The 25,139-nt window shown below is 45.2% G+C and overlaps 1 protein-coding gene across 2 annotated transcripts in view; it reads right to left on the reverse strand.

The window, feature by feature from the left end:
* The window catches only part of ACACB (acetyl-CoA carboxylase beta), a 117,506-nt gene that overhangs the window by 44,531 nt on the left and 47,836 nt on the right, over positions 1–25,139 (reverse strand). For both annotated transcript variants that reach the window (XM_063088084.1, XM_063088083.1), the window contains exons 7-21: positions 22,899–22,997; positions 21,785–21,894; positions 21,571–21,681; positions 18,023–18,232; positions 17,155–17,325; positions 15,297–15,458; positions 13,331–13,494; positions 11,200–11,350; positions 11,020–11,123; positions 9,921–10,002; positions 8,380–8,525; positions 7,125–7,275; positions 5,405–5,539; positions 1,888–2,034; positions 381–569 (exon numbers count right to left, since the gene is read on the reverse strand). In XM_063088084.1, coding sequence (XP_062944154.1) covers positions 381–569; positions 1,888–2,034; positions 5,405–5,539; positions 7,125–7,275; positions 8,380–8,525; positions 9,921–10,002; positions 11,020–11,123; positions 11,200–11,350; positions 13,331–13,494; positions 15,297–15,458; positions 17,155–17,325; positions 18,023–18,232; positions 21,571–21,681; positions 21,785–21,894; positions 22,899–22,997 — 2,132 coding nt within the window. The remainder of the gene's footprint in view (positions 1–380; positions 570–1,887; positions 2,035–5,404; positions 5,540–7,124; positions 7,276–8,379; positions 8,526–9,920; positions 10,003–11,019; positions 11,124–11,199; positions 11,351–13,330; positions 13,495–15,296; positions 15,459–17,154; positions 17,326–18,022; positions 18,233–21,570; positions 21,682–21,784; positions 21,895–22,898; positions 22,998–25,139) is intronic.

The raw sequence follows: 25,139 nt of genomic DNA on the forward strand, positions 1-25,139 counted from the left end.
TATCCCTTTACAAAATCCAGAAGGAAAGAATCAGAGCTGCAAACCAGTAAGAAAAACTTTGCAATTTCCCCTAATGATTTCAGCCAGTTTATTTTCTGGAAAATGCTCACTCAATTTGCACCAATTGCTTTCTCTTATGCTGAGTCTAAATTTTATGGAATGGGGCCTAATGATTGTTTATGTTCATCCAAACAACTGTTGCTTTGGGGAAAATGCTCCACAGAGAAGGCTCTAAAACAAAAACAAAAAAGCTGGGTCCCCAACATTTCGGGCTGTAACTGGGTCTCATGAAGCTCAACTTGATCAGAGGCCGCACACGGAGACTGGCCGAGAGCTGGCCCAGCATGAACACCACGGTGGAGCTGGGCTGGGGCACGTACCTGCTGGCTGGGGAACTGGCAGAGCACTGAGGTGATGTTGCTGGCATACTGGGCCATCACCCTGCGCACCGACTTCTCCACAGGGGCGGGGATGCGGCCCGACACACTAGTCATGATCTCCTGCAGCTCCAGCAGTGGCAGTGACGGGTGCCGCAGGGTCATCATGAGCTTCTGCACCCACTCCTTCAGCTGCAGCGGGACCACAGCATCAGCCCTCGGCCTCACAGGGACGTGGCCCCGCCACCCACCATGGGACACCCAACACAACTCGAGCTGAAGATCTAGACCCACAGGGGAATACCCAGCTTCCCCACGGTGAGAAGCCCCTACTCTCTGTGCATCTAGAAAGCCAGCGTGGAGCGGGGATAAAACATAAGGTCCTGTGATGAGCTGGCGTCCTGGGACAACATCTTAGTGCCAGACAGTGTTCTAAGACCTTTCTCATTCGATCCTTAGAAACAACACCACAAAGTAGGTACAATAATTCCCATTTTGCAGTTGAGGAAACAGAAACACAGAGAGGTTAATAAAGTTTTCCAAAGTCACTCAGCTAGTAAGTAGCAAAACTGGGAGACAAAACCAGGTCATTTCGCTGCCGGGACTCTTAACCACCACCCTATAGCAGCCAGTGCTGGTGGTGTCAACCCCAAAGGGTGACTGTGAGTTTTAAAAGTGAACTGGTGCACATACTGGCAGGTATAAAGACTACATAAAGGTTGCAATTATAGCAATCATGATTAGGCAGCATAGCACAGGGGTTACGAGGACAGACTCAGAAGCTAGATGGCCTGGGTTCAAGTCCCATTTTTGTTTCTTGACATGTAAAGCAGGGCAAGTTTCTTAGTCTCTCTGCCTCATTTGCCTCAGTCATAAATGGAGATAACAACAGTTCCTACCTCCTACATTAAGGACTTAATACATCTTAAGTACTTAGAAGAGTAGCTCGCACACAGTACGTACTAGGCAAGGCTTGACCATTATTACAAACATTAGCACTACCATCACCATAACTTGCTATTCTGAGATGGAGCGGGACGCAGCTCATGGTGTTATCGCTACTTGTGCGAAATTTAGCATCTTGGGTCTTTCGAGGAGGTCTGCAAACAGCAGAACATCTTGTTTCCCTACAGAGTAGATGGTGGGACCCCTAGATGGAGAATGACAAATGGCACGTGTTTCTGCACAAAGTGACTCCTCCCTGTCTCATGAAGGGGGGTGACTCACACCGGTTTCTTTCTTAACTTCCTGCTTGAATGTTCTCAGTCTCGAGCTGAACTGAACCAGTAAAAACCCACGTCACTTTTACAACAGCTCATCACCAAAGAGAAAATGTACACCAGTGTTTATGATCAAACTGAGGAATTTCCTGAGCACAGATCCTTTATAAAAACAACAGAGGACTAACCATTTTCTCAATCTTCACTTCAGTAAAGATGTCTGAGCTCATGGAGTAAACTCTTCTAACTTCACACGGACCTACATACACGTGCTGACCCAGGTGACTTACCTTTATGCTAAAAATAGGCTCTGGCAGACAGTAGCCACTCATGACATTGCTCAGGTTTTCCAGGACGTTGTGGAAAACCTGATGCAGTTTCTCTCCGAGGATGGGCAGAGTTTGCTGGGAAGGGAGCTCTCCTGTGAATGGCTCAGCCTGATGAGACATGCCCAGAACAAGAGGTCAAGGAAACTGTGGAATCTCAAACAAAACTAGAGAAACCGGGGTAGGGGGTTGGGCGGGGGGGAGCATATCTACCAGCTTACACAGCTGAGTTAGGATGACACCCGAGAGAAACAGGAAAATATTGTACTAGAAAATTAAAATTGCTCAATTCACACCCCATGCGGGTTTTCCAAATTACCCCCTTTGCAAATATCACAGTACATAATTTCATATGAAAAACAATTTTGGAGGGGTTAGATTTTTTGTTTTGCTTTGCTTTGTAATCAAGATTATCTCCCTAGTTTCTCTATTTTTATTATTTACTGTATCCCAAAGATAAACATCTAGTAAAATGAAAACTTATAAAAATCTCCTACAAATGCACCTGATTTTTATAAATCATAAACATGTAGCCTTAGATAATCAAATAGAAAAATAAAAAGCTCTCCAGAGGGACAACACTGACTTAACATACCCATTTATCTATTAATTCATTCTACAAATATCCACTATGCATGAGGCACTGGTACCCAGTAGGTTTGGGATGTGCTGTTCTCCTGGCCTGGAATGCCCATTTTCCTGCCCACCCTCGACCCCCACACCTGCAAGCTGCTCTTGCCCTTTAAGAGCAGACTCCAAGATTTCCTTCTTTGAAATCTGATGCTAGTTTCTCCATCTGGGCCCCCACAGCCCAGGGCCAAAGGCAGTCCCTCTTCCTGCACTTACAAAGCTAAATTACATCCTCTGCCTGTCTTTCTCATAGGCATTTATATGAACCTGCAGGGACTGGGTGGCAGATCCTGTCTCATTAACCTAGCACAGGAAATGTTTGGTAAAAGGACTCTCAATGTAGGCACACAGACCTGCCCACCTGCCCATGGACCCAAAAAGGATCAGTCTTTTTCTCATTTTGGGAACTCCCCAAAGAGAATCATGAAAAGAACGACAAGGAAACAAACAAAACAAATAGAATACTACAGAGAAAAAAGACAATGTGATTTTTTTAATATGCTTTTTTTCTGGGCAGATGTATTAATTATTTCAGGAAAAAAAGACAATACATGCATGAATGACTGGCTACTTTCCCATATGCATGGCTTGCTTAGGAGAATATATTCATTCATCAACAAGACCCATTTTTCCTGAGCATTCACTATATCCCAAGCACTGTGAAGTTCCCTGGTAGTCTAGTGGTTAGGATTCGGCGCTCTCTCACTCCCAAGCACTGTGCTAAGCACCAAGGTTACAAAGGTGAACAACAGAAAGGTAGTCCTTGACCTCAAAGACTCACTGTCTAATAGCAAAGCTTGACAAATGCTGAAAAATTAACAAGATTCTAAATTGGAGGTGCCCTCCAGACCCTGAGTTCAGGGTCACATGACAGACACTGTGGTGCAACCTCCAGTGTCCTGAGGACAGCGTGCTGCCCCCATGGCTCTTGTACTTCTGCATGTTCACCCAGTGAGAATTTACGGAGCACCTACTACGCACCAAGACTGTTTAAGGCACTGGGGATCCGGCAGTGAGCAAAAAGACAAAAAGCCCTGTTCTCATGGTGGTTCCAAACTCATGGAGGCCAAGCAATAGGCCAACAAGACAATAGTGAGGTCTTCTGTCTGATGATGGGGAAGTATTGTCCATTTGTTGTAATTAATGAGTTAATATTGATACGTTATTATTAACTGAAATCCATGCTTTACTCAGATGATGACAGGCACTAGGTAGAGAAATAAAGCAGGAGAGGAGGCTGGGGAGTGAGAGGTGGTGTGTGTGTGAGTGTGTGCGTGTGCGCGCAATTTTAAAAAGCATGGTTGAAAGAGGAGCCTAAGGAGATACAAGTATATGCAATGTTCTAATCTGGGACAATGTTCTAATAATGGGACCCTGGACATCAGGTAATCACTAGTGAAATCATATATGCATGATCACAGCAGCACTATTCACAATAGCCAAAGTATAGAAACAACACAAGGGTCCATTGATGGATGAATGGATAAACAAAATGTGGTATAGACATACAATGGAATATTATTCAGCCCTCAAAAAGAAGAAAATTCTTACCCATGCTACAACATGAAGAAGCTTGAGGACATTATGCTAAGTGAAATAAGCCAGTCACCAAAGGACAAATACTGTATGATTCCACTTATATGAGGTGCTTAGAGTCATCAAATTCCTAGGGACAGAAAGTAGAATGGTGGGTGCCAGGGGCTGGGGAACGAGAGTTACTGGTTAATGGGTGTGGAGTTTCAGATTTGCAAGAAGAAAAGAGTTCTGGAGATGACAGTGGTGATGGCTGCCAACAGTGTGAACGTACTTAATGCCACTGAACAGTACACTTAAAAATGGTCAAGATGGTATATTTTGTTATGTATATTTAACCACAATTTTAAAAAACTAAGGAAATCTGAGTAAAGCACGGATTTCAGTTAATAATAATAATGTATCAATATTAATTCATTAATTACAACAAATGGACAATACTTCCCCTAGTCCCTGGCAGTCACCAATCTACTTTCTGCCTCTAGGAATCTGACAACTGAAGGCACCTCACATAAGCAGAATCATACAGTATTTGTCCTTTCGTGACTGGCTTATTTTGCTTAGCACAATGTCCTCAAGGTTCATCCATGTTGTAGCATGTGTCAGAATTTTCTTCTTTTTGAGGGCTGAAAAATATTCCATTGTATGGATATACCACATTTTGTTTATCCATACTATTGCAATAATGGTTTAATTAATAATAGTTACTTAATGAAAATTAATTCATAATAAGAACTAATTTCATAATAGTTAACATGGAAACTTGATGCAGGATAAATGCGAACTCTTTATACTCTCTAAATAATTCTTCTGTAAATCTAAAACTGTGTTAAAAAATAAAGACTATTAAAAAGGGGAGGACACGGAAGGCCTCCCAGGGGATGACATTTGAGTAAAAGCTCACAGGAGGCGAGAGAGTGAGCCTGCGAATGCGTGTCCGGGGGCAGGTCCTTCCAGGCAGAGGGAACAGCCCACAGGTGGGAGCGGGCCAGCAGGCTCAGTTAAGCGAGGGGGAGAGGGACAGAGCTGGAAGTCAGAGAAGAAACTAGGGGACAGCTCATCTGGGGTCTTAAAGGTCATCAGAAGAACTTGGGTTTTACTCTGAGTAGGATGATGAGCCACAGAGAGGGATTTGAGGAAAGACGGGCACAGTCGCCTGTATGTCACATCATCACCCTGCTGCTGGGTGAGCCTAGTCTTCAGGTGGTGAGTGGAGGCAGGAGAAGAACTGGGGGCCTCAAGTCTACTTGTCTCACTGAGCCGGTAGCTGTGAGTGCGCCTGCACCAGCCTGAGCACATGGGACGAGGTGCCACATACCGGGTGCACTTTAGACGGGTCATCGAGCTCCAGCCTGGCCACCACACAGCCTGCTTCCAGCACGGCCCCCGGACGCTTGATGTACTTCACCCGGCCACTTTCCTGCACGTTCAGGGTCATGATCATCTTCATCACCTGTTTTGCAGAAAGAAGAAATAAGATAGAGCTCAGAGGGACTGGCCTGTGTGAGTGACACCTGGAATCACTCAGAATGAGTGACCCAGGAGCAGGGACTGTGTCACTGAAATAGCATAACTCCCTGGGCAGCATTTGAGCAGGAAGGATAGAATTTATTGGAAGCCTGCTCGGCAACAGGCACAGTGCTGTTCATGAATTATCTCAATCCACAGGCCAGCAAGAGGGTGGGTGTTTATTATTCCCATTCTACAGATATGGAAACTGATCATTTATCTTCAAAGGAAAGGCTCTTAGAAATACAGTTAAACCATATTATGCAGGGTGATTAATATACACATTCCTAAAATGTGCTGTATAAATCAAACATTTTGTGAACGGCTCCTTTTTTTAAAGGCGAGAAAACTCTCTGGGGAACACTTCATGAAATGAAGAATCTGCTCACAGTACAGACATCAGCCCCTTTAATCTGCCTCCCTGAGTGCCTGGAAATACATACGGCAGAGTTTTGTTACTGTTGTGTTGGCTGCAGAGTCGGGCCTGTGCGGGATCTTTGCTTGACAGTTCTCATCTTGGGCACCCAAGTCAGCAGGGCTTGGGCTGGAATCCCAGGACCCCCATTCATCACCTCTGTGATTTCCAGAAAGTGCCTTCCCCTCTCTGAGCCTCAGTTTCCCCAAATGTAAAATGGGGACTAGTGACAGTCTCACCATAGGGCTCTTATAAGGACTACACAAGATGAACAACCTAGCACATGCCAGGAGGTCACTACACATTGGCTACTATTATTGCTGTATTTCCATTGCCATTATCACTATTATTTCCCTTGGCAGCATAGAATGCAGGCCAGGTTTGAATCCTGGCCTACGTGACCTTGAGCAGATTTCTTTCTTTTTTTTTTTTAATTGAAACGTAATTGATTGTACATCTCTATGGGATACAGCATTGAACAGCAATGCTTATGTGCAATATGTGATGCTCACATCAGGATAATTAGTTCATTCAACATTACATAATATAATCATATTTTGTGGCCCTTTACCAATTTCTTGCTAACCCTCCTCCCCCTCTCCCTTTCCCATCTCTGGTGGCCTCAGTTCTGTTCTCTCCTTTTGAAAGTTCAATGAATTATTGTGATTGTTGTATCTTCCTTTCTTTCTTTTTTTACTTATTTGTTTATTTTTTTAGTTTCCACTTATGAGGACCTGGCTGGGCCTGGTTCCTTCATAAATGGGATCACATTTGCATCCTCATATGATTGTGGGAAGATTAAAAGAAGTAAAGATAGGTAAAAAGCACAGAGCAGCACTTGCCACGTGAAGCTTTGCAGTGTTGGCTTAACACTTTTAATTCATCACCCTCATTATGATAAATCAGTTCTTACTCTTTCCTGGGGAGGTGTGCATTTTTTGAGGTTTTCCTTTTGAGTACTGCAGGGAATTTGGGCTGAACCTCCCAGACTAGATCTCTTCGGAATCTGCAGACAGTAGCCTGTTTGCTCAGATATGGACAATGCCAAGGGGGTGGGGGTTGAGGGGAGGCTGGCAGCAGACCCCCCACCCCCAGGGGCTGGCTCTGTGGTTACCTCCACCTCGGCGTAGCTGCTCCCAGCCTCGACGTGGCCCCCGTCCTCCACAGTGTACTGCATCAGCTTCCCAGCCGAGGGGGACCTCAGGACAGTGGGATCATTCTCCTTCTCAAACACACATGTCTTGTTGCCAATGGTAATTCGGTAACTGGGAGACAGGAGGAGGCTGATAAGGACTATCGACTCAGCAAGCCGAGGCAGCCTTTGACAGTATTTCCCCTTTCCTAATGGTGGCCGCGAGTGTCACCCTCTGTACAGGTTTGGGGACTCTACAGTCGCAAACAACGGTGTTTGACATTTATCACAGAGATATTGGGAGTGATTTGGGTGAACAAAGTATGTGCCCCTTTTTTGGTTGAAAACTGCTGACATAATCCCAACAGGCCCTGGCAAAGAGAAAGCAATCGACAATAATATTCAATAAATATTTACTGACTCTCAGCCTCCACCTTATAACTGCACCGGGGAGAGCCTATTATAAATCTTGAGTATTCTCGGCAGACAGAACACGGGTTAAAAAAGACGTGCTAAAACACAGCTCTGGCATGAGCCTACTCCACCTTCTTCCAAAATACTGAGGATTGAGAAGGGAGTCTCCACTCTCCAGGTGAAGCTTTTTCCGGCATGGTGCCTCTGGCACCCCTTATGCTGTATTCTCCTTGGCCAGGGAGAATCTCGTTGTGTACGTGGCGTGATCTCAGTGTGGTCAGACACACTGGAGCAGTCGATCTTTGGGGCCTATCTCATGATGCTCCTGTGCTTCCAGAATATCCAGTATTTTACCTTTCCCACCATCGTCTGCTTATTTAATATGTCATCTTCCTCAATGGGCTCAAAGCCCCACGAGACGTGACCATGATGCTACCCCAACACCCAGCCCAATGCCTGGCATGAAGTAGCTCGATAAATAGCTGCTTCACTAACTGCATGGATGCATCCACTCAGATGGGTGGGGACACTGCAGCCCAGACACAGGAGGTGGTGGGCTGCAGAGCTAGGAGTCACATCCCATCAGTTCTGAATCTCCCCAGGCTACTAGAAAAGGGCCTCCTGGGATCCTTCCCTAAATGTCTGCCAGTTGCATGGAATTCCAAACTAGAAACTAACCTCTTCATGCATACCCAGAAATTACCAGAGATGGACCTTATCTAAGACCCTTGGATATGCACACAGGTCAGCTTTGTGTTTTCAACTCCTGTGGGAGAAGATGGCTCTTCACACCCAGACTGGGGGGACAGGCACCCCCACGCACCTGTCGACCTCTTCCTTCAGGTAGGTGGTGTAGCTGTTGCCATTGTAGGATAGCAGCAGCCCACCATCATTCAGCCGGTGGGCATCAATTTCAATGTGACAGCCATTCATGATGAGAACGAACATGGTCAGAGACTGCCGGGCCACCTGTGGGGACAGGCTCCATGTCACTGCCTGGATAAGCATGTGTTCCCAGAACACTGTTTCGTCCCTCTGACAACAAGCAGGGCTGGTTGTCCACTGCAGGAGTGGTGGGGTGGGCACCTCCATCCCTCTAGCTTCTGCCCTCACCCCAAGGGAACAGCTGGAGAGGGTCTGGAGTCAGTGAGACACTCCTGCCCCATGGGGAGGCTAATGGCTGCTGGCCACAGACACAGTCCCTGTCCAGCCATCTCTCACTGACCATGTGCCCTCTGGGGCTGCAAGCTTCCTTTTGAGTCCTGTCTCCAAGCATCAGCTGCAAGCAAGGCCACCCTGCGTGGCAGGGAGATGGGCTGTCACTCTGGGTGAAGCAGCCCGGGAGACTTCACCAGTGGCCTAGTGCAACAGACTAAATGTCCCCCAAGTGGGGAGCCCCCAAGCCTCACCCTGTGCCCGTGCATCTCATCTATTCTCAGACACTGTCTGCTGAATTGACCTCAGATGGCCCGGGAAGGGTAACTAGACACTTCCGACAGAGGAGAGCAACTGGTGTAAGCTCCAGGGATGCTGGCAATGGACCAGGGAAGGCTAGAAATCCACACGTGGATTCTTGGTGCAGAGACAGAGAACAAAACCAGCCTCACAGTCCCTGGAAACAGACCACTGTGCCAGCTCTGCTAAGGCCCTGCTCATGTTCTGCACTGGGCTGAATAGTGTCCCCCAAAATCCTGGCCTTCCAGGAACCTCAGAATATGACCTTATTTGGAAATAGGGTCTTTCCAGATGTAATTGGTTAAATTAAGATGAAATCATACTGGATTAGTGTAGGCACTAAATCTAAAATGACTAGTGTTCTTACAAGAGGAGAAGAGTCACAGGACAGGCACAGATGGAGCACAATGTAAGACACAGACAGGCAGACGCAGAGGAAAAATGCCGTGTGAAGACAGACGCAGAGACTGGAGAAATGCATCCACAAGCCAAGGAATGCTGAGGATTGCCAGAAACCACCAAAAGCTATGAAGGCCTGGAACAGATCCTTCCCTAGTGCCCACAGAGGCCCAGCTGACACCTTGATCTTGGACATCTGACTTCCAGAACTGTGACAGCATAAATTTCTATTGTTTTAAGCCACCAGTTTGTAGCACTTTGTCACAGTAGCCACAGGAAATTCATACACACGCCATTGTCCCCTCTGCACATTGCTGAACCTTACACGTTCTGAAACCCAAAGTGTCTGGGTTTCAAGGTCTTGGACTACATGGGGATCCCTGACGAACACAAATGCTCAGATTCAAGCATGAGAAAATCCACTCCAGGGATGGATTGTGGAAGAAATAAAACAAATTCCCTCAAGCCCGCAAAGTGTTGCAGACATCAAAGAAGCACAGGGGCCTTTACCTTGAGAATGTACTTGACACCTCCATAAATTAACTCCACGTCCACAATGTTCAGAAGAGAATCTGCTGGGAGGACCTGGCCCCTGAAAGAAGACACCTGTGGTCAGCCACGGGAGGGACTGAGGACTCTGTGCCATCCTCTGGATTTAAAAATCACCCACCTCTTTGCCTTTCCTGAGCAACAACAGACCTGACCGCACTAAAAAAACTAAGTCTGATTAAAAGGCACAGAACAGAGATCATCTCAAGGAACCTGACATTCCTCAGAACTTAAGGAATCAGCACTTGCTGAAGAATGTGAACTTTTAAAAAGGCTTTTCAGGAGCAAAATCCATAATGGCTGCCTCTTAGGAAAATTCTCTATGTGGGGATCATGCCACCTGGTGATGAAAGAAACCAGAGTGAGGACTGTGATTCTATTACCATTCAAAAGCACAATAACCCATTGCTAGAAATGTTTACCCTTTTATTTTCTTTTTGGTAGTTTCATTTACCTATCACAGTGGTTCTCAACCAGGGGCCATTTGGTCCCTAATGTCTGAAGACATATCTGATTGTCTCGACTTGGGGTAAGAGCTGCTCCTGGCATCTAGTGGACAGAGGCCAGGGATGCTGGTAAACATCCTACAATGCACGGGACAGCCCCCACGGTAAAGAATGATCCAGTGCAAGATGTCAGTGGTGCAGAGGGGGAGAAACCCGGGCCTATCCTCTAGTGAGCACCTGGCACTTTCCATTCTAGTCCATTTCACTGGTCACTGTGTGATTCATGTGAGGGTCAGGGAAAGAAACCCTTTGTAGAGATGACCTTTAATTTACTTTGCTTCTCAAATCCACCTCCTTAGAGGTAAGTGTTATGGCGTACCTTACCCAAATCAGCATGAATCTGCCCATAACTGTCTCAAGTCGACTGCTGCCTTGGCCTCTGGAATCCCGTCCCCCACCCCCACCCTTGGCCTCTTCAAGGGAGGCCCAGGAAAGCCTGTGGGAGGGGTTCACCAATTGCCTGATGACTGAATGGCCACCCAAATACAGCATGTCCTGCTTCCATGACACTGACACACAGCACAAGAGGGGCAAGAACTGCCCGCACGCCCTACCTTTCCAGCGAGTGTAAGAAATCGGTCATGCAGGTTCTGAACATCACATCTGCCACGTTTAAGGCCCCGCACACCACCCCGAGCATGATATCCGGCTTCTCGGCCTAGGAAAGACTCTGCACTTCAGTATCTGCGGGGAGCCTCCTGCCACCCGGAGGGGAGGCGCGGGCAGCTCCCTACCTGCACTTTCTGGGCGATGAGGTGGTCCAACCAGCCGGTGTCGATGTCATTGTTCTGGAAGCTCTCGGTCTCCAGAAGGTTAATGAGATATTCCACAGTGGTCCTGAAGTCACCCCGAATGGACAGTTCCTTCAAAGCCACCACCATGTTCCTTGAGAAGAAATGCACACAGATTGCTTTCCCAGCTTGTACACGTGTCAACAGAGTTCTGGTCATTTCATGACGGGGTTCTCACAGTGCCAGAAAAACACAGGAGTTAAGGGAGGGCTCCCAGTGTCACCACCTGGTGTTGATCTCAGCCCCCTCCATGTACTGGCTTAGTAATCCTGGACAAGTGACAACCTCTCTCAGCCTCAGTTTCCTCATCTGGAAAATGGGGAAATAACCCCGACTGTCTGTGGGTGTTTGATAAGCAAAATGAGACTATCCGTGTAGAACACATGCCATGGATCAACAAATGTTAGCTGCCATGAACGTGATTAAGAACTGTTATTATAATTATTATTAACTATAATAACAATTAATTATTAATAGAGAGAGCACCAGTCACTCTACCTCCGTCTCCCCCTTGACCTGTTCAAATCTCCTCCTGTCCACAGAGCTGGTGCCACCCTCTGGCTGTCCACACAGCTGCTCTGTCCAGGGGCACAGGGTACACCTGTGGTGGGTGCTGCTGACACACGGCATTGGGGCCTGGTGCGCACCCTGGCTGTCTCCGCCCTCAAGAAGCACCAGCTCACAGAGCAAACCTCCACTCCCTATGGAATGAGAGTGTTGGGAGGGATGCACTAAAGAAAGGTTTTCTTCCTGGGAGAGAAAGCCTCCACCTCTGTTTCAGCATTCCTGCGTGCTGTCAGCAACTGCGGGGGAAGGCCGACTACGATCCCATTTGGGGGGTGACAAAAATGAAGACCCAGTGAGGTCAAACGAGGGTGTCAACAGGCTGTGAGAAGTCAACTGTGAGCCAAGACCTGGATCCGACAGTTAAGCCACTAGATTCAAGGGTGACCAACTTGTCCCCATTTGCTCAGGCCACTCCCAGGTTTAGCACTGAGAAGTCTTTCATCCTGGGAAACCAGTTCCTGGAAAACCAGGACAGTTGCCCCCTATGGACTTTGATCTATAGCAATAAGAAAAGCTGGAATTTTTCCCTCCAAATTCTCTTGCAGTTGCTTCTGGTCACCCACAGTATGGGACAAGCCACGGGTCATCTTTTGGAGCAGGCTGGGCCCACTGACCTGTCTCCCTCCTCTTCCTATTAAGTCTTACGTGTTGCAAATAATCTTCCCTAAGCTTCAGGGATCTCAATTTTTCACTGAGCTTAATTAAAAGTAATCGTTCTAAGCTGGCAAAGAAAGCCCGCTCATTGAAACTGCCAAATTTAATTTAATTCATAGCTAAGAACCCCGGGAGAGATTTTAAAGTTTTTTTAATGAAATGTTCACAATGCTTTTGGGATCTTTCCACCCACCCAGTTAACCATGCACTCATCCACCTACTCAAGAATGTTTAATTACAAAGTGCACTGGTTTTTTACCTTTCTGTGCCAATGTCAAGGCAGAAGCAGTGTAAGATGTGGTGTTTCAGAATTTGGGAGTCCCTTTGTCAATGTGGGTTTCTCAGCACTGAAGAAACTATGGTAAGAGCGGGGGACACAGGACTGCTGTCATGGGCCTCAGTGTGGTGAGTGGGTCAGAGCAGAACACACCCCTAGGAAATTTAGTCTCAGGAGTGAAATATAGCCAACAAGGGAACTATTTATGAGGTTTAAATGTAAAGGAGTCTCTCCCCCCTGTTTTTTCAGCTATAGAACTCAGCATCTTTTAAACTTTTGGTGTCACCCTGAACATTCTTTGGACCTCCAAAACCTCTTATAAGCTCAAGACCAAATGGCCTTGGTGCAATCGTTTTACTTTATGAATCTCCAATAAAGGAAAAGGGCAGACTTTGTTCTTGGACTTGAAGCACAGGATATTTTAAATGAGGTCTGCCCTGTGGCTTACCTCCCTTGGTCTCCTACAGTGCCACTGCATCGGAAACCACGGGGGAACTTTTAGTTTCTTAAAGGAAGAAAGGAAGGGAGGAAAAGAGGGAGGGAAGGAGGAAGGAAGGAAGGACAGAAAATACTGACGAAATGGCCTCTTCCCGGTTCTCTCCCCAGGAGAAGCAGTGTCCAAACTGGGAATCAGCAAACTCATGTAAGCCTCCGGTAGCAGCCACGCTGAAGTAACCCCACACGTTCTTGCTGCTGCGGAAATTCAGTTCCTGGACCGTCCCAGAGCTCGGCTTAAACCCCTGGAGCCCAGACAGAAAAAGCAAAATGGAAAAAATCATTCTTCTGTATACATTTTCATTGAAATTCAATCTTAGAAAGACCCAAGAACCCCTACTGCCACAAAAAGCTTAGGGCGATCAATAAAACATTGACATCTCTTGTAAACAGCATGGGTGCATCCATTCATGGGTGTATTCATGTGAGTACTTCAATGTCTGTAATTTTTACTTCAAAAAAACTGTATAAAAAAAAATGACAGTAGCTAAGCTGGGATGGGGGAGGAGGCGCAGATATGACATGGGCCAGTGCTGATGGTTGTTGGAGCTGGGTGAAGGTACATTCTGATTTTATACGCTTAACAGTCTCGATAATAAAAAGTTTAAATAAAGGTGAAGAGTGGTTACATTTCCAACCCTAGATGATGAAAATTGTCGCAGGTGAAGAGGTCTAGTGTAGGCCAGGTGGGGCCCTTGCTGTTTCCAACACACACGGGATTCCCTTCGGGGGTATGGCCTGTCTCCCTCTGGGTGCAATTTTGGTAAGGGTGGGTAGACGTGATGTGGACCCTCTCACTGGGATTAGGGCTCTTGAATTAAGCACGCACTCATTTTGGCAGAGGTGTCTGGAGGCAAGAGATGGAGAGTTCCAGGTGCATAGACTGTTTCCAAAAATGGTTCCCCATCCTCCCAAGCACCTGTGCATAAGCCATCAACCATCTGAAAAACTGCTTATCCACCAGAGACAGTGTTTTGTTTGCAGCCACAGACTTCAAAATAATACAGCTACCATACCTTAAAATTCTTTAATTAAGGGAGGTTGGGGGGTGGGGGGGGCAGGCAAAGGAAACTCCTCTTACTCCAAGTTTCTTGATGGCAATAATTAAACAATTAAATTGCAGTAGGTTAACGAGTCCTGTGACAATCAATGGTCAGTGATAGAGTTTGGATGTGTTGTCCCCCTAAAACTCATGTGGAAATCTGATCCCCAATGTGACAGTGTTGGAAGCTGTTTGGGTCATGGGGGCAGATCACTCATGAATGGATTAATGCTCTCCCTAGGTGGGGGGATTAATGAGTGAGTTCTTGCTCTATTAGTTCCTGCAAGAGCTGGTTGTTTAAAAGACCCTAGCACCTCCCCTCTGTCTCTCTTGCTTCCTCTCGCCATGTGATCTGCTTGTACCTGCCGCTTTCTGCCATGAGTAGAAGCAGCCTGAGGCCCATGCCAGAAGCAGCTGTCCCAGAATTGTAAGCCAAATAAAACTCTGTTCTTTATAAATTACCCAGTCTCAGTTATTTCTGTTATAGCAACACAAACAGACCACTACAGTCAGTAAGCACGTAAAGTGTGATAGCTGCCAGTTGGTTCGTTTTTTAAGACACAAGTAAGAACAAGTCACAAAGGGACTCTATATTGCAGCAAAAAGTGTGTGGGGCCAGAAATCCAAGGACCCAGGCTCTAAACCTTGCAGCTTGTTCCAAACATGGGCATGGTCTTTGGAGTCCACCAATGGGCTCGGTCATGGCCTCAGCAGGTCCCAGGTTGAGGCATTAAGCAAGTTACCCCAACCTCGTAGGCTGTAATGCAGGGTTACAATGCCCAGCGGCGATGCTGTCACATAAGTGAGCAACAAGACGTGTGAAAAATATGCCAGAGCCTGGCACACACTACACATCCTATAATCCAATAATCCATGACACGGCTCTTCCGGCACCTCAGTTGCCTCATCTGTAAGCTGAGAAGCCTGGACAACTGTGTACTCCCTCTAAGGTTAACGTCTGGGGTCTGTCTCACATGGGAGATTTGAGATGGTGGCCACACTTGCCTCATCTGGGTTTTCACTGGTGATTCTGGCTGCAATGACATGGCCTCGAGCGAGGGGAGGGTTCGAAGGGGTTTCAAAAGAAATGGGTGTCACCCCCCATGGCGATTCTCCATACAGAAGCCGGATATCCTTCAGCCGATGCAGCGGCACACCCATGGCGATCTAAAATGAAGAAATCCATCTCACACTGTCAGTCCCACTAGAACCCAGCCCCAAACTGCAGAGCACAGTGGTAGATGTGATGGAGGAGGTGGCTTAGTCAATGATTTCGGAGAGACTGAGCAGTGACTGCATATACAACGCTGTGCTGCTCCGTGGCAGGAGAGGCACAGAGAGAAAAAGCCATAAGGCGTGACTCTGCCCCCACAGAGCACGTAGTGTAGTTGGGGAAAGAGGCAACATTCACCAGGTTATCACATGACAAGAAATATGCGCATCAAAGAAAAGTTAGACATTTTAGTGCTACAGAAGGCGAGATGTAACAGTGTTGGGTTGAGAGTGAAAGGAGGTTTTTTAAAGGATGCAGGGAAAGCTAGGCATAAAGAACAAGTAAAAAGCAGACAATTATGGACACCAGCTTAACCATATGACCAAATTTAACATCCTGTGCCTCCCAATGGAACGTACTAAGAAGGACACATCATTACCTGTGTGACACTCTGCCAGAATGCTTGAATTTAATCAGGAGGAAACAACCAGACAAATCCAAAGTGAAGGACATTCTGCCTGAACACTTCAAACACACCAGGGTCAAGAATGGAAAAAATAAGACTGGGGAATAGTTCCCGATTCATGAGACTAAAGACACACGACAATGAAATGAATGAATATGTCTTCTGGGTTGGACCCTGATTTTAAAAAGCAAACAAACAAAAACAGCCATAAAGAGACATTACTGGAACAATTGGGAATATTTTTAATGTGGTCAGTATATTAGTTAAATATGTGGTATGAATGCTGTATTTCCCATGTCGTGGTTATATTTGTGGTGTTGTACCAGACTGCCTTGTTCTTAGGAGATCCTTAGACTGAAGTATTCAGAGGCCACATGTCACGAAGGTTCAGTCAAACCAGCTCTCAAAGGATTGAGTCAAAAAAATCATAAAAACAAATAGAAAGTAAATGAGCAAATGGGTGGATCTAGTGCAGGGTATATGGGTATTAATTGTATTATTCTCACAACTTCTCTAAAACTTTTCAAACTAAAAAAATGAATAGATAAAAATGTTTTTAAATAAAAATTCTTCGGAAGGAAGGAAGGAAGGAAAAAAAGGAGACATTAATAAAAAAAAAAAGGCAAGAGTTCCCATTAAACTAAGAGTTCGTAACTCTGGGTCATGTATTCTTAACAGGGTGACACTGCCCCCAAGATGGCAAATATTTGTTCATGAGCAGTGAAAAAAATCTTACTTTTTATGTATAAAGCACAGAGATATCTACAGTACCCAAACAGATATATAGTATCTTTGTGAAATTAAAATTTCACGAGGGAGGGATTAGGATAAAAAATGTCCAGAAGGGCTTCTTGGGGGGTCGGTGGGGAGGGTGTTTAAAAAGATAGATTAAGAAATACTTCTCTGGGTCTATGAACGGATATCAGGGGTCCACTGAATGTCCTGAGATTATATAAAATCTATTTTCCCAGGGAAAGGTCCATAGCATTTTCCTGTCTCTCAAATGGCTCTATGGCCAGAGAAAGGTGACAAAGCACTTCACCAAAGGCTCTCCATTTTCATGGCTCCCAATGCTACACACACATCAGAACAGTCATTCCCCAGGGACAGACAGCCAAGCAATGAACAGGAAGGACTAATCAGAGAAGGACATGCCCCCCCACCCCACCCCAGCTTTTCCTCGCCTGTAGCTGGGCGGCTGGCAGGTTGACGTCGGCGATCATTTCTGTGCAGGGATGTTCCACCTGCAAGCGAGGATTCAGCTCCAAGAAGTGGAAGCTGCCGTCCTGGCTGTAGAGGTACTCAACCGTCCCTGCGCTCACGTAGCCCACGGTCTTGGCCAGGCGGACAGCACACTGCAAAGAAACCAGGGCAGAGGGCAAGGGGTTGCCGGTGGTTTTCTCAGGGAACAGTCAATGATGACTATCAGTTCCCCCACCAAATGCATGCAGAGGACCCGCTGTGTATGAAATACCTTGGGACCTCACAGATAGAGGTTGGATGTTATTGTCCCCCCAAAACTCATGTGGAAATCTAATTCCCAATGTGGCAGTGTTGGGAGCTGTTTGAGTCATGGGGTCAGATCCTCATGCTCTCCCTGGGGGGTGGGAGTAGTGAGTGAGTTCTCTCTATTAGTTCCCGCAAAAACTGGTTGTTTAAATGACACTGGCACCTCCCCCTCTCTTTCTCTTGCTTCCTCTCACCATGTGATCTGCTTGTACCTGCCGGCTGCCTGCCACTTTCCACTATGAGTAGAAGCAGCCTGAGGCCCATGTCAGATGCAGCCATACCAGAATCATAAGCCAAATAAACCTCTTTTCTGTATAAATTACCCAGCCTTAGGTATTCTGTTATAGCAACACAGAAATGGACTAATACAATCAGCTAATCCAATAAACCTGAGAGATGCTGAAATCAGCTCTAGGATGGGCCCTTCTCCTCTTTTCGGGCATCCACCCCTCCTTCCTGCTAGAAAAGGCTACAGAAAGTTCTTGCTGACTCTGTGCTGACATGGCTCTCCCCACAGCTACCCCCCAGCTCTGCCAAGCACACCTGCTCCATGAACTCAAACACAGCCTGCATGGCGATGGTGGCCGGTGCCTCCTCAATGATCTTCTGATGCCGCCGCTGGATGGAGCAGTCTCGCCCAAACAGGGACACAGCGTTCCCATACTGGTCGGCCAGGATCTGGACCTCCAGGTGGCGGGCGTGCTGGGCCAGCTTCATAAGAAAGATGGGCGAGCCTGGGATCTCACTCTGCACCTGTGGGGAAAGCAAAGCAGCTTGCTATTCTTGGGGAAACCACATTTGGAAGATTCCAGAAGTCTTGAAGAGAGCAGGAAACAACAGCAGTAACATGCCTCAGGTACTCCTCCAGGATTCTTGATCTTTACTTTCGTTGTCTCAAAGACATGACACCCTTGTTTTTCAAACCAAACAATGTGAAAATTGTGATATTTCTCCACAATTCCATCTCTTAAAGATAAGGCACCATAGGGCCGACCCCGTGGCTCACTCGGGAGAGCGCGGCACTGGGAGCGCAGCGGCACTCCCGCTGCGGGTTCAGATCCTATATAGGGATGGCCGGTGCACTCACTGGCTGAGCGTGGTGCGGGCGACACCAAGCCAAGGGTTGCGATCCCCTTACCGGTCACAAAAACAAACAAACAAACAAAAAGATAAGGCACCATAAAGAGTTTGGTTTCTGGGAATCTAGTGTACAGCACAGTAACTACAGTTAATGATACTGTATTGTATATTTGAAATTTGCTAAAAGAGTAAGTCTTAAGTGTTGTCAGCACACACACACAAATGGTGAAGTGATGGATGTGTGAACTAACTTGAGTGTGGTCATCATTCCGCCACGTACACATACATAACAACATCATGTTGTATACCGTAAATACATACGATTTTATTTGTTGATTATATCTCGGTAAAGCTGGGGGAAAAAGAGTTTGGTGTACAAGCTGGTTTTCTTCTACACAGATGATACCACACATAGAGAATGTTTCTTTAAACAAAAATGGGACCAAAACACACTACCCTGTAGCTTTCTCTCTCTCCCTCATTCCAAACTCTCTCTCTCTCCTTGTAGCTTGCACTTCAGCTAGCTCTGCACGGCAGAACCTAGAGACAGACTTATTCCATCCTTTTAATAGCTGAAACTCATTCCCTTATAGGTATGTTGGCTACAGATTCTTAAAGAAAGATGACGTGATAATAAATGTTTGCATGGAATGATTTCTAAGACATTAAGTACAAAAAAATAAAATAGAAAGTTGTGATAATATATGGGATGATCCCACTTATGTGAAAAACAATTAAACAATTGTATAAACGTCTATATAAAAGTACGTACAGTGAAGGTGCTGGAAAGAGACCCCTGCTAACAGTGGTCATGTCTGAGAAGGGGAAGGACTTGGGAAGTGATAGCGAAAAGGGACTTTTCCTTTTTTACACTTATCACTGACTTGTTTGAATTTTTACATTACAAACATTTTCCTATGGCACTCGTAAAGTAAAAGAAAAAAGTTTGGGGGAGGCTGTGCACATGTAGAGTTAGGGGGCATGTGGGAATTTTGTACTTTCTGCTCAATTTTGCTATGAGCTAAAACTGCTCTAAAATATAAAGCCTACTTTTAAAAACAAAAAAAGAAATAAGCTTTAAAACCTGTATGACCCCTAATGCAATGTGAGACCTGGGATTGGATCCTGCAAAAGGAAGAGGCCATTAGTGGAAAAACTGGCGAAATCCAAATCAAGTCTGGAGTTTACTCAATGGAAATGAAGCCATGAATCTCACAGTGGGGACGAATGCGGCATAGTTACACAAGACATTAACAGTGAGCAGACTGGGTGAGGGGCAGACAAGAACTCTCTGTACGGCTGTCGCAACTGATTGGGAAAATTAAGGTTTACAGTCTTGTTCAGGCTTCAGAGGCATTGCTGGGCCTCTGACCGAAGAATGACCCTGCATAGGCTATTTGTCAGACTCTCACAAACTGTGCAGCCTACGGGATAGGTGCTTAGTAACTGTCAGATAAGAAGAAAAATAAGTCCTGGAGCTTCTTGGACCTTGGGAACCTGGCCAGTTCCCAGGGCTGAAGAACATCTCGAAGACTTGGGAGGAGAGATCCAAGCGCTAATAAAATAACCACAGCTGCACGTTTGCACACAGACTAATGTTATCTGTCTGCATCTGGGTAATATAAGCAGGATTTCCCCAAACTGCTCTCTGAAGTCTCTCCCGTGGAGTGGACGCACTGCCCGGGACAATCCCATTTGGGACTCCAGATCGCTGTTCATGGGACTTCCCAACACTGCTTGGATCTGGATGTGGGGGTTTCCCAATCTGGTGATATAAACATTGTTTAATCCTTTTTTTTCCTTCTTTTTTAATACGCCTATATAATCTTGCTTTCTTTGCTTACTTGCTTATTGCTGTATCTTAATAAATATCACAAACTGGCTTATGAGTGTGACGCGTGGTTTCTTTTACCAACAAATCCTTTGAACCTAAACGAAAGTAAAAACTTGCAGCAAAACACAAATTTCCTGCAAATAAATTCTTCCCCCCAAATACCCAAAAAACCTGTACACCCCAATGGAGACACCATGGTAGTGAACGCACAACTTCACAACACTCACATCTTGCCAACAACTGTATAATTGGTAAAACCTTTCTAGAAAGCAATTTACTGATATATATTCATGTAAAGTGCATGCTATTTAACTAAGTCCTTCTCCCCAAGTCTTTATCCAAGAAAATAATTCAGAAGAAGAAAAAAAAGCTAAGTGTCATTTATAGTATTCAATACCATATTATACTATAGTGTAATTGTAGCATTATTCATAATAATGAAAATGGAAACAGGATAAATATTTAACAAAAAAGGGAAGGTTTGATAAATAAGGCTGTGGCCACATATGAAATATTGCACACTCATCAAAATAATTGTGAGGGCTATAACAACTTGGTAAAAATGTTCATGACCTACAATTTAGAATTTTTTAAATGCAGAACAAAATCTTGTGTAGACTAAATACACCTTTTAAAAATATACATGCAAACACGGTCTAGAAGAAAACCTACAAATACTAAAATAGTTGGTTTGAAGAATGAGAATATTGTCAGTATAATTATTTTTAAACATTGCTAATAATAGGCATAACGTTTTAAAAGAGGAAAACTAGCTACAAATAAGTACATACACAATTAATTCCTACAATTAAAACTGATCATCTAGAAACATTAAAAATATGAAGACCACTAAAATGTATAAAATATCCCATCCCTCAATAGGCAGATATAGTGAGAAACTGATATTTCGACCCTGTGTCTCTGAAATTATTCACAGACACACTGATTCATAGAATTGAACCATCTGAGGAAATGGTGTAAAAACCAACACAAACCATGGCCTTCCGTGAGTAAAAATGTATTAATTTGCTTCAAAATACAACCCAGCAATAGATCCAGCTCCTGCAAGTGTCTTCTCAGTTGTTACAGAATAAGTGCTATAGAAATAATCTGGCGGCCAAACACTGACTAAAGCAATTCCCAAAGACAGGGAAAATACGAAGCAAGAACAGCTCACTTGTCTGAAAAGGATTGGGAAGTCTTCAGCACTCTCAGCCTTCCGGATTCCTTTTCCTCCACCTCCTTCAGAAGCTTTGATCATCAATGGAAAACCAATCTTTTCTGCTGCCTGGGGGCAAAGGACAAACACACCTCTTTAGAGATTGAACGGTTGCCAACGGCTAGGAGCAGGAGAAGGTTCTGGCACCCTGGTCCTGAGGCTCTGCATTTACCTCCAAGCCCTCGTCCACGTCTTTCACACAGCCCTGGTCATAAACATCTTCTGGGACACTGATTCTTTTTACCTCCTGCAGATCATCTTCTGCCCACTCCACTGTCAGACCTGGAGAGTCACAAAGAAAGGTGAATCCTCCCAAGAAGAGCAGAAACATACACCATCCAGAAACCACAGGGCCCTCTCCCTGCTGAAGCAGCTCTACACCTGGGCCTCTGAACCCACAAAATACAGACAAGTCCCTTCAGCTGCCCACAATGACTTTTAATTTTCTTAAGGACAGACTCCACCCTGAATGGGAAATCAAGCTTAAGAAATTCAGACTGAGTCTACCAAGAGAGAACAACCATATTAGCCTAAATCCAAAAAACTCCCAATTCTAACTACGGAGTCAAATACAGATGAGTCATTATTTTCCAAAACCATGTGAAGATTTAACAAACAAAAATAAACAAACAAATTTTCTATTCCTAATTTAAGATTCAACTTTAGAGGAGAAAATTAAATTTAATAGAAAATTCCTGAGACTTTTCCTGTTTATGTTTTAATTTGTCCTAGAAATTCCACTATTAGTAACTTATCCTAAGAAAATTATCAAAATGCACATACAGATTTAGCTGTAAGATTATCAAAGCTCCATTCTTTTATATATTTTTAAAATTAGAAATTAGGAAACAACCTAAATTGTCTAACTATAGAGGATTATTCAGTAAATTACGGTACATCCAAAGATATAATCCTATGCAGGCATTTTAAATGGTATAAAGTGTATGTATTGACATAGAAAGATATTCATCGGTGAAAAAAAATCACAAAATGAGAAATACAAGATCTGGTATTTTTTAAAGAATATGTCTAGAAAAAAGGCTAGAAAGATAGACACCTACAATGTAATAAATGTTCAACATTGGGTCATAGGATCATAAACGATTTCTATTTCTTTTTGTACTTATATTTTGTAGGTTGTCTACAATGAAATTATACCATTTGTTTAATGATTTAAATTTTTTAAATGAACGAATTTAAAAAAGCATACTCCTGTCACCCCACCTGCTCGTATAAGCAAGACTGTGCCAACAAGTTCCCCCAAGGTGAAGCTCAGGGTCCCTTACCACTTCCACTCCAGGGCAGGGTTGGAATCTGCAGAGTCTGGGCCACGATGGTGGAGGCGATCTTATCTCCCAGGGCCCACATGGCCTCACTGGGAGGGCCTGAGGAATCAGGGACAAGAAAGAAAACAAAATTGAGTCAGCCACAAGGCCCTCATGGCCAAGAGCCAACCAAGTGCAAAGCAGAGGGGCTAGGTTGGGGAGAAGACAAAAGAGAAAGGTACTCAGGTCTCAGCTTTCAAGGAACTTAACCTCATGTCAGGGAAGAAAAAAATCTGTTAGTCAGCTACTGCATCAGCCAACTTGCAACACATGTGGGTTGTAAACCTGGTCTTAGTTACAACCTAAGCTATTGTGGCATGCACAAAATTCACTTTGGAGGGAAAGCAAGGAGCTAGACCAAAAGGGCAAGCTAGCACCTCAAAGAGCTAGACCATGGGTTAGCAAATGTTTTCTATGAAGAGCCATACAGGAAATATTTTCAGTTTTGTGGGCCTGTAGGTCTCTGTCACAATTACTCAACTTTGTTTGTGTAGAGAGAAAGCAGCCACAGGCAATATAGAAACGAATGAGGATGGCCATGTTTCAACAAAACTTTATTCACAAAAGCAGGTGGGGTGGGCTGTCCTCCACCGGACCAGTGACAGGCAGGAAGCATGCCCAGGGACCTCAGCCACCACGGGCAGTCCTCCAGCAACAGGCAGAAAGTGCGCCTGGCGACCTCAGCCACCCTCTACAGTCAGCCCTCCGCAGACCGGCAGCAGGCAGTAAGCGCTCCTGGGGACCTCAGCCACCATGGGCAGCCCTCCACCAGCCTGGCAGAAGGCAGGAAGAGTACCCAGGGACCTCAGCAGCTGCAGGCAACCCCCACCACTCCTGCCACATGGGTGGTATACCACAGCCACTGCCATAGCCACGTCTGCTGCAAGGATGGCTTGCCACCATAGCAGTAGTCACCACTACTATAGTGGATTGAATTGTGTCCACCCAAGACTCCCTAAAGCTTGAATTGTGTCCCCCCAAGACTCCCTAAAGCTTGAATTGTGTCCCTCAAGTTTTATGTATTAGAAAATTAGCCCCCACTATGACTGTTAAGAGGGTGGGAGATCCTATTATGGTAATTGAAAGTTGGAGCTTTGAAGAGGTGATTGGGTTGTAGGACCCTGCAGTAGTGAATGGATTAAAAATGGTGGTCAGGTCATGGTTCTGAGGGCTTTTTTTTTTTGTCTTTTCGTGACCGGCACTCAGCCAGTGAGTGTACCAGCCATTCCTATATAGGATCCAAACCCGCGGCGGGAGCGTCGCTGCACTCCCAGCGCCACACTCTCCCGAGTGCACCACGGGCTCGGCCCTCTGAGGGCTTTAAAAGAAGAGAGTAGGTCTCTCTTGCTCTCTCTGCTTCCACCATCTTGCAATGTGAGACCCCTGGGTCACTTCCGCCACCACCAGATGGACTTTGGACTTCCCAGCCTCAAAACCTGCAAGCAATAAATTTCATTTTCTTTATAAATTACCCAGTTGCAAGTATGTTGTTATAAGCAACATAAACAGACTAATACAACTACCACACAGGAGGCCCACAGACCAGTCAACTGCACTGACAAAGAAGAGTCAATGCAGAGCATGGGGAAAGAGTGTCAATAACCTTGGCAAGGAATCACTAAGTGCCCTAGTGCCTAGGCCACAAAGGCACTCACATACAACTCCAACATTGAATATGGCCAAAGTACCCCACTCAAGAGACTACACTGTTGTGTCCACCCAGAACCAATAGTAAAATACCCCACTCTATGGTCAATATAAAACTCATCTAGAGGAGAAAGATTCTCTCCTCAAAGCCCACTCTACAGTAAAAGAAGAAACAACTGCTCTAGCAGGTGATCAGACATCAACGTAGAGATACTAGCAATATGAAAAAACAAGGAAATATAAGTCCACCAAAGGAATACAATAACTCTCAAGTACCAGACCCCATAGAGCAGGAAATCCTTGAAATGACTGAAAAGGAATTCTGAGTAACAATCTTAAGGAAACTCAATGAGATATAAGGAGGCTCAGTTGGACACACAATGTACTGAGCAAAACTATTCAGGCTATGAAGGAGGAAATTAACAAAGAGATTAACACTTTAAAAAAGAATGTATCAGAGGTGAATGTACCAGGAGGTAAAGGATTCATTCAATGAAATTAAAAAACACAACCAAGAGCTTAAGCAGCAGACTAGAACAAGCAGAAAAAAGAATT

The sequence above is a fragment of the Cynocephalus volans genome, chromosome 2 (genome assembly GCF_027409185.1).
Source record: "Cynocephalus volans isolate mCynVol1 chromosome 2, mCynVol1.pri, whole genome shotgun sequence".
NCBI classification, from domain to species: Eukaryota; Metazoa; Chordata; class Mammalia; order Dermoptera; family Cynocephalidae; genus Cynocephalus; species Cynocephalus volans.